We start from the raw sequence: 13,075 nt of genomic DNA, 5'->3' as shown, positions 1-13,075 counted from the left end.
TAAAATATAATAAAAGGTTTTTTACTATTTATAATTACTTATAATTTATAAATAACTAAGGTTAGGTTTATTTTTAAACTATAGTTTATAAGGAGTTATTAGTTTATTATTCCTTATTATAAGGGTATATTATTAAAGAGTAGTATAGGCCTATACTATAACTAGCTAGAATTTAATTAGTATTTTTAACTAATATATAATAAGAAAAAGCTTATCTTATAGTATTCTATTCTTAACCTTAGTAATACTATTCTATTAATACTAATTAGTAGTAAAATATTATAGGTATATACCTAAGGAAATATAAGAGTTCTTAAACTAGGTTATAATATTCTCCCTTCCTTAATCTAGCTAAATAAAATAGTATTTATATTCTAAATATTCTTATATCTTTAAGAAATTTAGTATTATATTAGGTAGCTAAGATTTCTTTTTAATAGGAAATAACTAATATATTCTAGTATAATTATTAATAATAATAACTTAGTACTAATCTTTCTTTTAAAAGGTAGGTAAGGTATTAATAATATTAATATAAAAGCTTTTAAAAGGATATATTCCCTTTTAGAATAAATAAATATAAAGGCTTTTTTTTTATCTCTTTATAAAATAGCTAATATAATATTTATATTAACTAATAGGCTTTATATTAGTAAAGATAAAGATAAGTTTAATAATATTCTATTCCTTTAAATATTTAAGTTAATTATATTATAGCTTATACCTTAGGTTATTTATTATATAGGCTAATATACTAATACTTAAAATAATATAGTTAATTATATAGACTTTAGTAGTTTATTAGGTAGTAAAAATAACCCCTTAATTCTTTATTATAACTACTCTTTCTTTATTAAAGATTATTATAATATTCTTTACTATTAAATAACTAATAAAGAGTAGGCTTATTAGGGTACCTTCCTATAGAATACTATTATATAATTTTAAGGTAGTCTTAAGGCTCTTTATAATAATAATAGCTATTTTATAAGTAATAGGTTTTAAGATAATACTAATAAGACCTTAAATATTAAGACTTAAATAAAAGAATAAGTCTTTTATAAATTCCTTATAGCTTAAGATATAGCTAGATATATTAGAGTTAAATAGTATTAGTTTTTAATATAATAATATAAAAAGACTAAAATCTTATCTAGGTTTAATACCTATAAAAGTATTATCTATTTTAAATTAATTAAAATATTATAAGCTTTAAAAAATAATAAAAGTAAATTAGGCTAGCTTAAAGTTTATAAAAGGACTTATATACTATTTAAAGCTAACTTTCTTATATTTATATTTACTATTATATTTTTTAGTTAAGTATTAGTACTTTCTATTTTATTAAAATAAAGAGGGTAGGTTTACTAAATAGAGTTTAAGGTATAGCTTCTAGTATTACTTATTAGAGTAACCTAGAAGCTTATAAGAGAAATAGAAGTACCTAGTAATATTAGGTTTTATTATATTATAAAGGGGATACTTTCTAATAGCTATTATAGTAATTAAAGTAGCTTATTATTTAGACTTTTTATTATTTTATTATTTAAGCTTAATAAGGTTAGCTATAACTATAACTACCTATATAAGTATAGTTATAAAAGCTATAATAGTATTATTAGTCTACTTTAGAATAAGATAAAAGGCTATCTTAATAGTATAGAAGTTAAACTCTTTATTAAGATTATTAATAAAAAAATATATTATTAAAGCCTTAAGGACTTTAAAGTCTTTATTAAGAGATTACTACTTAGCCTAAGTATTAATAAGTATTATAGTAAGTTTCTTAATAAATCTATATTAAATAAGGGTTAATATTAAGAGATAATTAGCTATAGTTTAGAAAATAATAATACCTTTTAGTTTAAAGTACTTTTTAAAGGCTATAATTATATTTAATACTATAACCTTATCTTTAATAAGGCTATAAGTATATTCTTTAAGGCTTATATTAATAAGAGTAATAGTATAGACTTAGTCTTATATTTATTCCTAGATAAGATTCTTTATAGTTTTACTATTATAAGCCTTAGTTAGGATAGAGTTATTTCTTTAGCCTTTTAATAGTAATTTATTAAGATTATTAAGTCTTAGTATATTAATTATTTTTAACTTCTATTTAACTTAGTTACTTTTAGATTTAAGCTTTAAGATATTTAATATCTCTTTTAATATTAAGAATATAGTATTAAATAATAAAGTAGGTAATAAGGCTATAAAAGGATCTTAACTTATATATAAGAGTTAAGTTACTAATAGTATTACCTACTAAGGGAGTAGAATTTTAAGATAATAAGGAGGATAATAGGCTAAGTATATAGTCTTTCTTTTTAAACTAAGTATTTTATATTTATTTAAAGGTAAAAAGTATTTAAATAAGTAATAAAGAATTCTTCTTACTAAATAAGTAGTTATTATATATTTTTTATAGTAATTAAAACTATAAATTATAATAAGTAATCTAATAAGTATATTTAAGACTATAGATTATAGTAAGTAATCTAATAGGTATATCTATTTAAGGGTTATAACTATATTAAGTAAATTTATATTATAATATATATAAAATAAGTATATAAAGTCTATATATAAATTACTAGGTAGAGTATAGTAATAGAATTTCTTTTTTTTTATATAGAATTTTTATAGTAAATAGACTTATTAAATATACTTTAAATTAGCTAGAGTTTAGGGTCTTTCCTTTTCCTATATATAAGGAGTTATAAATTTCTTAAGTTTTATAGTAAATATTAGCTTATATAGATAGTAGGTAAATTTAGTAAGAAATTAATACTTTCCTTTATTTTATTAATAGCTTTTATAATATAAGCACTATTAGGCTTATAACCTATTAAGACTAATAGGGTATATATAGGGTAAGAGGTAAGGTTATTATATTATATAACTTCTATCTAGTTATATAGTATAGGTAAGTACTAGATATACTAGGTAATAGGAGATTGTTCTTCTGGCTTTAGAGCTGCCTATTATTAATATCTAATATAATTAGAGTATCTACCTATAAAGTACTTTCTTATCCTCTTTCTTTTCTTTTTCTTTTCTTATATATTTACTCTAGGAATTAGGCAATATACCTTAATACTATAATAAATATACTAGGCTATTAATATATTAGGAATATTATAGTATATTTATTTTTTATTTTTACCTTTAGCTTATATTTAGGACTAATATCTTTAGCTTATATTTAGAAATACTAGTTTTAAGCTAGCAATTTATTAGGAGAAATAAGAGTAATAGGAGATAAGGGAGCTATATAATAACTAGGTTTAAAGCTTAGCTTTACTTACTATATAAGAAGCTTACTTAGATAAGGTATTACTACTATAGTCTACCTATCTTCTAAGTAGTCTTAAAATTAAGATTTAAGAGCTTTATTTTATTATACTTAATAAGCTACCTAATAAGAATAATAAAAGTTTAGAAATACTCTATAATATATAAGTATAGCTTAATAACTATATAGTTAGTAGTTATAGTATAATATATTAAGTTTAATATAGTCCTTTTATACTTAACTACTATACTTCTATATATTACTAGGAGGTAAAAGTTAAGTCCCTACTATTTCCTATTATCCTATACCTAGTAAAGAGCTATTATATTCTACCTTAAGGTAATAATAAGCTACTTTTATTACTATTTATTCTAGTCTTTATATCTTATTATAATAATATATATCTTTATATATTAGAAAAGAAATATATAATAGGAAAGAAATATATCTTACTTTAATATATTTTAGAATTAATCTATATACTCTTATCTTAAAATATATAATCTCTTAATAAGGTTTATATTACTCTATATTAGTATATAATCTAGATATTTAGCTATATATAAGTTATATATAAAATATAATAAGTTCTCTTTATAATATAAGAGTCTAGAAATAATTCTATAAAATATATTATATTATTTTATTATATTAATTAAAATCTAGATATATTAGGTTAATAGTATAGCTATTATAAATTTCTAGACGTATTAGAATACTAAACTATATTAAAACACATTTAGTTACTTAGCTTAGCTATAAGTAGCCTATATAGTATGTCTAACCTCTCTATATATACGCGTATACCCTACGATATACTAGCCTAGTAAAATGTCTTATTACCTATGTTAGAAAACAGGCCTCCAGCCGCTAGGTAGGTACCTACCTATGCGGCGAGTACACTATAAAAACGTCAGGGAGTAGGGCGGTGCACGCTAAACGGTTGCCGGACGCACTCGCCCGCAAACTCCGGATGCAGCGTTGACTTTGTGATCAGGGTACGAATACAGGAAGCCCAAGACAGTCATTAGGTCACAACGCACAATTGGCGATGAAGGAAGAGAGTAATAAATGCACTCGGAAATTCCTAATTTTATAACTTTTTTCTGAAGTAGCCTGGTGGCTGTCACTCGGCCTCATTCCGGATGGACACTAACCACGGCCATTCGCGGGGCTTCCAGTTATCACCGCAAGGCTACACTGTATACCTACGCACGCTGGATGGACTCCTCTGATGTAACTCCACTACGTTGATGTGACTCACAGATGTAGACAAATCGATGCAAATCCCATCCTTGTTCGTACCAGCCACTACAGCCTCAGCGGCTCCAATAACCGAGCAACCAGCACCAAACAGAAGGCTCACGAGTTTTATTTGTCAGCCAGCCTCCTGCGGATCCTACAGTTGTGAATGTATAGCTGCTAGTTAACGCAGGTCGGATAAGTGTTATCTTTATTAACCGTGACAAGGTCAACCAACGTCAACGCCTTATCAATCTGCCCTCCAATTTGCCCTTGTCACCACCTATGTGCATATCACGACTCGCACAACAACAATTCGTTTTGCACATTTCGAGTTTTTTTGCTTCCCTTTTTCCCTGTCAGTTGGCATCTAAAATCGGAACGCAAAGCGACCTATTCTGGGTATTCTAATCATAAATCAATAAATTAAAAAGGGCCCTCAAACCTGTTTTTGACTGTCCATCCACCTTGATGCTGTTCCACTGGCGCACCGCCCGTATAATTTATTCATAGTACGCCATTCTTGTGCGCATGCGATCATGATAGAGCCAACTGTCTCGATGACGTCCTCTGTGACTGGCGCCGCAGATAGATTGCGGTAAGTATAGTTGCTCTTGAACTTAGGCTTCATGCTGCCGCAACATCCGCCGCCGCCGTGTACGCCTTGAAGAACGCGCCGTTGTTTTCCATCTCTTCTTTGACCTACTCGCATCATTGGTTAGCCACCAGGACATGTAATGCGGTGATGATTCCACGTACGATATCCAACCCACCAACAAGCTCGCCGTCCATCCACAACTGGGGGTACGTGGGCCACTCGGCATATTCCTTGAGACCCTGGCGAACCTCGTCATCGGCCAGGATGTTAAAGAAGCCGTACTTGACCGAATTCTCGCGGAGGACGCCAACCAGCTGTCGCGAGAAACCACACTGGGGAGAGCTGGGGGTACCCTTCATGAAGAGCATGACAGGGGCCGCCTTGACAAGATCCTCCAGCCGCTTGAACAGATCCGCCTTCTTCGTTTCGGGGTCGAGCTCCGGTTGGCTGGTGACAACCGTAGCACTGGCGGCAGCTCTGACTCCGTTGGCCGCCGCCACCTCCGCCTTGTTTCCAGCGTGCGACTCGATGGCATTGCGCACCTTGACGGCGTTGCTGCCGCTGACCGTCTCGAGGACCTGGCCACCGCGCAGCAGCACCAGGAAGGGCACAGCAGTAACATCGTAGGTCTCGCTAATGTCGCTCAGCTCCTCGGCGTTGATGGAAAACCATTGTGTGCTCGGCGGCGAGGTGATGGGGTATTCGGAGGCGAGTGTGGACAGGACCGTGGCCATTTGCGTGCAGGGAGCTGCCCAAGGCGCATGGAACGAGACGACGAGGAGCGTCGAGGGCGCGGCGGCGGCGAGGACCTGCTCCCACTGAGCCAAGCTCGAGACTTCAGTAATGGTCGACATGGTGTGCGAGAGGCGTGGGAGATTGAACTGAAAAGAAATCGACGCAGATTCGATGGTGTGCCAAATCGGGACCCAAGAGAAGTTGTTGGATGCTTTTGGGATGGCGGGTGGTGCAAAAAAATGGAGGGGCAGCAGCCGGCGCTCGGAGGGGTTTTGCGTCACTTGGGAGAGCGCTTGCGCTATGTGGCCAAGAGGCACATGTCCGCGCCCGTTGTTGGGCGCTCATAGCTCTGTACCTACCTCTCTGTACCTACTACCTGATACCTAATACCTCTAAGACACCTTGGTGGCCAGCCAGCCAGCCCTTCCAGTTGCCATCTATTCCAGGCGGCCATAATACTGCCCGAACGCCTGAACGAGCCACTGTACCATGACATAATGGCTCTTGGCCGCAGGGAATGCCACTTACAGCTGCCCAGCCACAGTGCCCCACCAGCTCTGCGGCGCCAGCCACTGAGACCACTGTCTCTTCAGCAGTCGAGCAGCCCCTGCATCGCTAAACTGTAGCCTGGAAACTCACCCGCCGCCCGCACTCGTCAGCACCAGCCGGCCACCCCGCTTCCACTGCTGCGGCTCAACTCGTCATGGCCAGCGTACGTCAATTCCCGTCCAGCAACTGCGCCAAGCTGAGGAGCTCTTCCATCCTCACTCCCTCGACACCAACCAGCTTGCTTCTTGTTCCATTCACCCTCCCGAGACTCACGACGATACGATCCCAACGCGGACGACGCGCTTCATTTCTCTTGCAGGCCTCGTGCTCCTTTCTCTGGCCACGATCCCGCTTTCTTTGGCCCTTGTCAATTCCGCCATTTCCAGCGCCAAAGCTGCTAGAGCTTCTGTGGAAACTTGTTCGCAGGCTGCCTCATCACCAGCCCTGTAGGTACGCTCGACACCTTACGCACCCTCATGGAGACTGAACAGTCCAACAGGAGCTCCCATTGCTTCGACGACGTGCTCTTATTGGTTGCTGACCTACCTCCCAGTACGCGATGGCTTCCCTCAACCTTTCAATAAACGGCCCATCCATCAAGAAGGAGTACAGCTCGGTAGTCGACGCTGCCCTGCCTGCTTCTGGCTCACCCACATCTGCTAAATGGGCTCTCTTCTCTGTCCAGACGCCTCTTGTCAGCGTGTTTGAGTCTTCCGGAAGCAACGAAAGCGTGCTGAAGGTAGAGAGCACTGGCGGTAAGGAACTCCCGACAGTCCGACAAACCCGGACCACGTCTACGTCCATGCTAACAGACGCCTCTGCAGAGGGCGAACTCAGCGAACTCTTCGAAGACTTTAGTGAGGGCCGCGTCCAATTTGGCTTCGTCAAGGTCAAGGACCCCAATTCCGGCCTGCCCAAGCACGTCCTCATTGCCTGGTGTGGCGGCGGCGTCCCCGAGCGAACGAAAGGCTACTTCACCAGCCACCTCAACGCCGTCTCCAAGGTCCTCCACGGATATCATGTCCAGATAACTGCTCGATCCGACGACGATCTCGAACCCGATGCTCTCATCCGCAAGGTCGCCGATGCCTCCGGGTCCAAGTATGCTGGGAGTCCCGCCACTGGCGCTTCCCGAGCCCCTCCTCCCATCAAGTCCAAACCAGTCTTTTCACCCTCCAATGTGAGCGCAGGCCGCCCCGTGAATCCTCTCGTCGCTGCTCGCTCGCGCAGAAACGAGGATGTTGACGGCGACGGCTGGGGTGCCGATGCACCGCCCGTGACAAGAAACCAAGTCGAAAGGGTTGAGTCCGCCTACAAGCCTACTAAGGTTGACATGCCCAGTCTCTCTCGCCAGAGCGAACCCTCCCGATACACTCCTGCTACCCCTCAGCAGAATAGAGACGTTGTTGGCGGCGGTTACCAGCCCGTTGGCAAAGTGGACATTGCCGCCATTCGCGCAAAGGCCAAGGAGCAGCGTGATGACCGTCCCACTGCCGTCAAGGGCGCATATGAGCCTATCGGCAAGGTAGACATTGCTGCAATCCGCGCAAGGGCCCAAAAGCCTGCATCTGAGCAGCCTGCTGAGGAGGAGGCTCCGAAGCCTCTTGCTGACCGCGCCGCTGCCTTTTCGCAGCCATCCCAGTCTGAAAGACTAACATCACTCCCCAAGCCCAAGGTTTCCAACAAGTTTGGTGGTGGTGGCTTCTCAGCCACCAAGGCACCCGTACCCGGTGCCCTTGGTCTACAAGGCCCCGTTGCCAATGCATCTTCTGCGCCTGTCACCACCACTAGCCGCACCTTTGCCAACGAAGGCGGCAAGACTCCCGCCCAGCTCTGGGCTGAAAAGAAGGCACGCGAAGGCGGTATTGGCGCTGGAGTAGCTCCTTCATCCCCCCCACCCATTAACCAGCAACAGAGCGGAGGCAATGAGTGGAAGAGCGGATACGCTGGCAAGTCTTGGGCGGCGGTACAGACGCCCGCCTTTGGACGCGGCGGTGCTGAAACTGTGCGTGAAAATGACCAGGCCATTGAAGAAGATGAGCAAACTCGCAGCGCTCAAGACGAGCCATCTGGAGGTGTCTCGGCCATACGCGATCGTTTCAAAGGCGCCACACCTATGGGCGGAGCGCCGCCCGTTCCTGGCGCCACCCGTGAACACAGAGACGAGGAAGAAGAGGAGGAGCCTGCGGCACCCCCTCCGCCTCCTACAGGCTCTCGGCCATCCGGTGGATTTGCTCTGCCCGGCCTACCCACTCGCCCGGCACCTGTCAATGACGAAGAGGAGGAAGAAGATGAGCGTGAACAGTCTCCCATCCGGGTCGCGCAGCCTGTCGCCCGTGAAGCTGAACCAGTCCGCGCTCCCGCACCTCCGCCTGCTGCCGTCCCCATGCCTCGCGAGCCTACGCCTGAACCGGAGTCCGAGCCGGAGCCCACACCAGCGCCTCGTCCTGTTCCCGCCTCTCACCAGGGTCCTCCTCCTTCTGCTCCTGCGCCTGCGGCCGGCGGAGCTTCGCAACGCGCCGTTATTCTGTACGACTACGACAAGGACGAAGACAATGAAATTAACCTGGTCGAGGGCGAAATCGTCGCAGATGTTGACCAGGTCGACCCCGACTGGTGGATAGGCACCAACAAGCATGGCGAGAACGGCCTTTTCCCGAGCAGCTACGTTGAGCTCATCGAAGACGCTGAAGCTGAAACTAGTGCTGCGGTCCCGCCCCCGAGCGCCCCCGCTCGCGCTGCTGCTCCCGTGCCAACGCCAGCTCCTGCTGCCCCTGCGCCGGCTGCCGCTTCATCCGGACCTACCGCCACCGCTCTGTATGACTATGAAGCCGCCGAAGACAATGGTATGTCCCTTTTTGCCTCGTATTCTGCGGGGCTCGAAGAGAAAGTGTAGTTGACTAACAAGTATTGGCAGAACTTTCCTTCCCCGAGGACGCACAGGTCACAAACCTCGAGTTCCCAGACGATGACTGGTGGTTTGGTCACTACAAGGGCGACTCGGGCCTCTTCCCTGCCAACTATGTGCAGTTGAACCAGTAGAGCCGCCGTGCGACTGGCCGTGGTCGATGATGTGGGAACAGTTGTGCCCGTCAGTTGTTTGGTCCATTCTTGTATCAAGCTGTTGATACGATACAAAAAAGGTGATGATGCGAACTATGGTGGGGCGAGTTACGTGCTTTCTACTCTTTCGTTGTTTTATAACAGTTGATCTAGTTGATCTGCTTTCGTATCATGCTACATTTCATCCTTGAACCATTCTGTTTCTATATCTACTTGCCTGTGAATGCTCCTGATATCGTTTATCAGATGTATTGCTATCTATGGCATCCTTTCAACCTTACTCAAGACACCGATCATATTCAACACATGTCAAGCCAAGATTCAAGCGCTTAAAGCATTCGCATTTCGCGTTCAAGGCGCCATATGCGTACATATGTCGCAAGCAGCATTGACGTTAAGTGTAAATACATGTATGTACATTCACATGCATCGTGGACGAGTTGCAAGTTGTGACCATCAAGTTGAAACCAAGAGCTGTATCAAAAACCGCGCACGGAAACCATTTTTACCCTCCGATCTAACCCTTGTGAAAAACACAATTGACATGGACATAACTGTTTGAAAAAAAAAAAAACAAGGCCGAAAAGGGTGGTGCAGCGACGCAAGAAAACGTGGAAGGATCGAATAGACGTGAGATATAAAGTGGCGCAAAAATACGACTCGGAAGCGCCAAACAACAACGTCTGATTGGATGAGTTCGGCTGAAATATGCAATAGCGCAAACAAGGTCGCTTTCCGAGTTGTTGTCGTGGGTATGTATACCAGGATATCCAGCCCCTCGCAGACATGAGGCATAATAGGTCGCCTACCTAGTATATCCAAGTAGTCCGCCGACTAATCAGGTAAACGGGCCATTGAAGGGAGGCAGTCGTGATTAATTCCCCGGCGTGTCCTCATTTTTTCAAGAAAGGTGATGTCGTCGTTTAGCAGAGGCACTCGCAACACTCGAGACTAGAGGCACCGTGTTAGGAGCTAGCGCAGCTTGATCGGCTTGATCGGCACGGGGAGGAGGTTCAGTGTCACTTACCAGCACTCGCATGACTCCTCAACAACACAGCAACAGCAGAGAGCAGCAAGACAGGCCATCAGGCAGTTGGAGCCACCACCACGGTTACCGCGGGTTTCCTGCGCGGGAGGGGGGGCCTGCTGGTACTGCATGCCGCCCTGGGGGGGACCGTACTGGCCCTGGGGATACTGGCCCTGAGGGGGGCCATACTGACCCTGACCCTGGGGAGGACCGTAGCTCTAGAGAATGTTAGCAGGCTTGATTCGGGGATGAAAGTACCATGTCGAGTATGAATATGGGAGAATCGCCGGCGCCGTCGCAGCTAGCAGCTCTCGTTTGCGTCTGAATAGCTCTGATTGTGCAATCCAGCGCTGGTGAATTTGACAAGCTCATGAGAGCTAGCAATACCAACGCTCTGGAGTAGGCGCGAACCATCTCGAGTCTATAACGAGTCGTACGTTTGTTGCGACGAGCTGCTCCGACAGGCGGGCGTGTTTTCTGTTGAGTTTGGCGCGGAGCATTAACTTACGGCCTGGGGGTGCTGGGGGTACTGGCCGCCCGCATTGTTGTTGTAGTAATCCTGGTTGGACATTTTGGTAGAGATGTGAATTGGAGTTGGATATGAGGAGAAGCGCAAATGTCACGGTTAGGAGGTGGTCAAGAGATGGAAGAAAAAGGGAGGGTGGGGAAAAGGGAAAGGGAAGAAGGTTGAGGTGTGGGAGCAGATGGACAGGGGACAGGTGGATGCAGAGTACAAGTAATTCTGGCTAGACTGGGCGCGGTCCGGAAAAGCGGCAGGTCGGTAGATGTTCTGGAAAGGGCAAGGCGCGTTGAACAACTGATTAGCGGGTTCGGGGGCTGTGGGTTTCACTGTTCAGTGAGCTACGGGCAGTGTTTGGCGCTGAAATCGGGGGGAGTATTTACGCTGGTGAGCGGCGAAGCGGCCGAGGTGTTCCCCGGCCAGTGGGACCCCTTTTTTGTGCTAGCGGTAAATCAAGGGTTCTGGGACAAGGCAGCTGACAGTGCAGATGGCGCAGCCATTCAGCACTGTCTCTTGCGCTGTTACAGTGGGCCGCCCACCAACTTTTGCACGTTGCTGCACGTTGCTGCTCGGAATGAGCAGGATGGACAAGCACATTATCATCCAGCCAGGCACAGGCACCTCAGTGGCTCTGCCGCCGACTTTTTAGTGGACAGGCGAGGCTGTGCTTCAGTGGCGTAGCAAGCAACAGCTGTCCCCCCGATGCAGGCTCGCTGGGTCCTGAAGCAGGGTTGTTTTTCTTTCTTTTCTCGAACTGGTAGGTAATTCACTAATTCGTCAAGTATTTTGACGCAGGTGTCATGAGTTGTACACTCGGTGTACCACCATGTACTGCGGCGCACAAGGACCACAACAGAGTTTGTGATGTGGCTGGAGAGGGTGGATTCTGTCATCGTGCTGTGCTGATGTACGAGTACCTATTTGTTCCTAGTAATCCCGCCAGCCCTGCGAGAACGACGACGCGTACATCGTTGCGTTGTCATTGCCACTAGCAAAGTAACATGTCGCCACGGCGAACAAAGACGGCAACTCCCCCTTGCCGCCTCCGAGAACCTTTATCTACGATTGCTGAGCACTGAGCACTGCCCGCCATGCGGTGTCACTTGCGTACGTTTGTACTCGCGGCGCTCTCCCTTGACAGCCAGCCCTGTCCTCACCTCGGCTGCGGGCTCCTCAATCCAGCCTAGTGGCGATGATGCTGGCGGGAAGCCCATGTTTCCAGCGGCGGCCGCCCGGCCTGAGGCTGGCCGCCATCGGCCTACCAGCCTGAGCATACCCACCCCTTTGCAAATTTGTCTCAGCGGTCGCCGTCAGCGGCGGCGTTTCTCGGCCTCTTTTATCAAAACTCCTCGATTAGGTCTCGTTTAGGGTTCCAAAGGGGGCCTGGTAACTAGGATGGGGACGATATGCGCCAGCCACAGGATAACGTAACTACCTAGGTAGGCAGGGACCACAAGATGGATGGATACAGAGTTTCTGTCGGATCGTCGTCGTTATGGGGTCTCTGGCAAGTCAACTAATAAAGACCTGCTTGCCAGTGAGCGTCTTATTACGAATTACGGAGTACAGAGCACATACTTGTTCTCGTGGCGCCGGCTGGAGCACGAATACGTCGTGGCTGGTGGAAATTATTGCAGGAGGCTACCGATTAATATCAGACAGCCAGTTGGCCGATGAACTGCGGCACCTTTGACACCTCGACACAAAGTCCTTGGCGCGGCAAGTGGGTATCTCTCTCTCAAGAAACGCGCATCTCGGCCAAGAATACTACCTAGGTAGTGAACAGTACATAGCGAGCTCGTTCTGTCCGACATTCGTCTGGTCTGGTTTCGAATTCCCGCCGTCATTCAGCATCGACCCCCAAAACAACGGACATGATGGGCGGGTAGAGGACGGCGCTTTTGTAACAAGCCACTGCATGACAATTTTGAAACCCAGCAACAAGGCTCACAGCGTGCCGTAATTCCGAGAAAAAGAGGGCAGTGCACAGCACAGAAACCCAAGCAGCACAGCAGCCCGCACCCCCAACATTTCAGCGACAGG

The 13,075-nt window shown here is 44.1% G+C and overlaps 3 protein-coding genes across 3 annotated transcripts; 1 reads left to right on the top strand and 2 right to left on the bottom strand.

The window, feature by feature from the left end:
- Positions 1-5,167: 5,167 nt before the first annotated feature.
- Positions 5,168-5,992, bottom strand: CCM_06629 (monothiol glutaredoxin-4; the record flags this gene model as incomplete). The annotated part of the gene is made up of 2 exons (XM_006671770.1): positions 5,168-5,242; positions 5,300-5,992. The coding sequence occupies 2 exons, from the start codon at positions 5,990-5,992 to the stop codon at positions 5,168-5,170; spliced, it is 768 nt and encodes a 255-aa protein (XP_006671833.1).
- Positions 5,993-6,370: 378 nt separating this feature from the next.
- CCM_06628 (actin binding protein, putative) lies at positions 6,371-9,464 on the top strand (the record flags this gene model as incomplete). Its single annotated transcript, XM_006671769.1, has 5 exons — positions 6,371-6,416; positions 6,500-6,585; positions 6,606-6,830; positions 6,976-9,268; positions 9,340-9,464. 5 exons carry the CDS (start codon positions 6,371-6,373, stop codon positions 9,462-9,464), a joined length of 2,775 nt encoding a protein of 924 aa, XP_006671832.1.
- Positions 9,465-10,408: 944 nt separating this feature from the next.
- On the bottom strand, positions 10,409-11,083 carry CCM_06627 (uncharacterized protein; the record flags this gene model as incomplete). Its single annotated transcript, XM_006671768.1, has 3 exons — positions 10,409-10,436; positions 10,513-10,730; positions 11,021-11,083. 3 exons carry the CDS (start codon positions 11,081-11,083, stop codon positions 10,409-10,411), a joined length of 309 nt encoding a protein of 102 aa, XP_006671831.1.
- Positions 11,084-13,075: the final 1,992 nt, after the last annotated feature.

The sequence above is a fragment of the Cordyceps militaris genome (assembly GCF_000225605.1).
Source record: "Cordyceps militaris CM01 unplaced genomic scaffold CCM_S00005, whole genome shotgun sequence".
Lineage (NCBI taxonomy): Eukaryota > Fungi > Ascomycota > Sordariomycetes > Hypocreales > Cordycipitaceae > Cordyceps > Cordyceps militaris.
The sequence above is the reverse complement of the archived record's forward strand: the minus strand, read 5'-3'. Positions and strand labels throughout refer to the sequence as shown.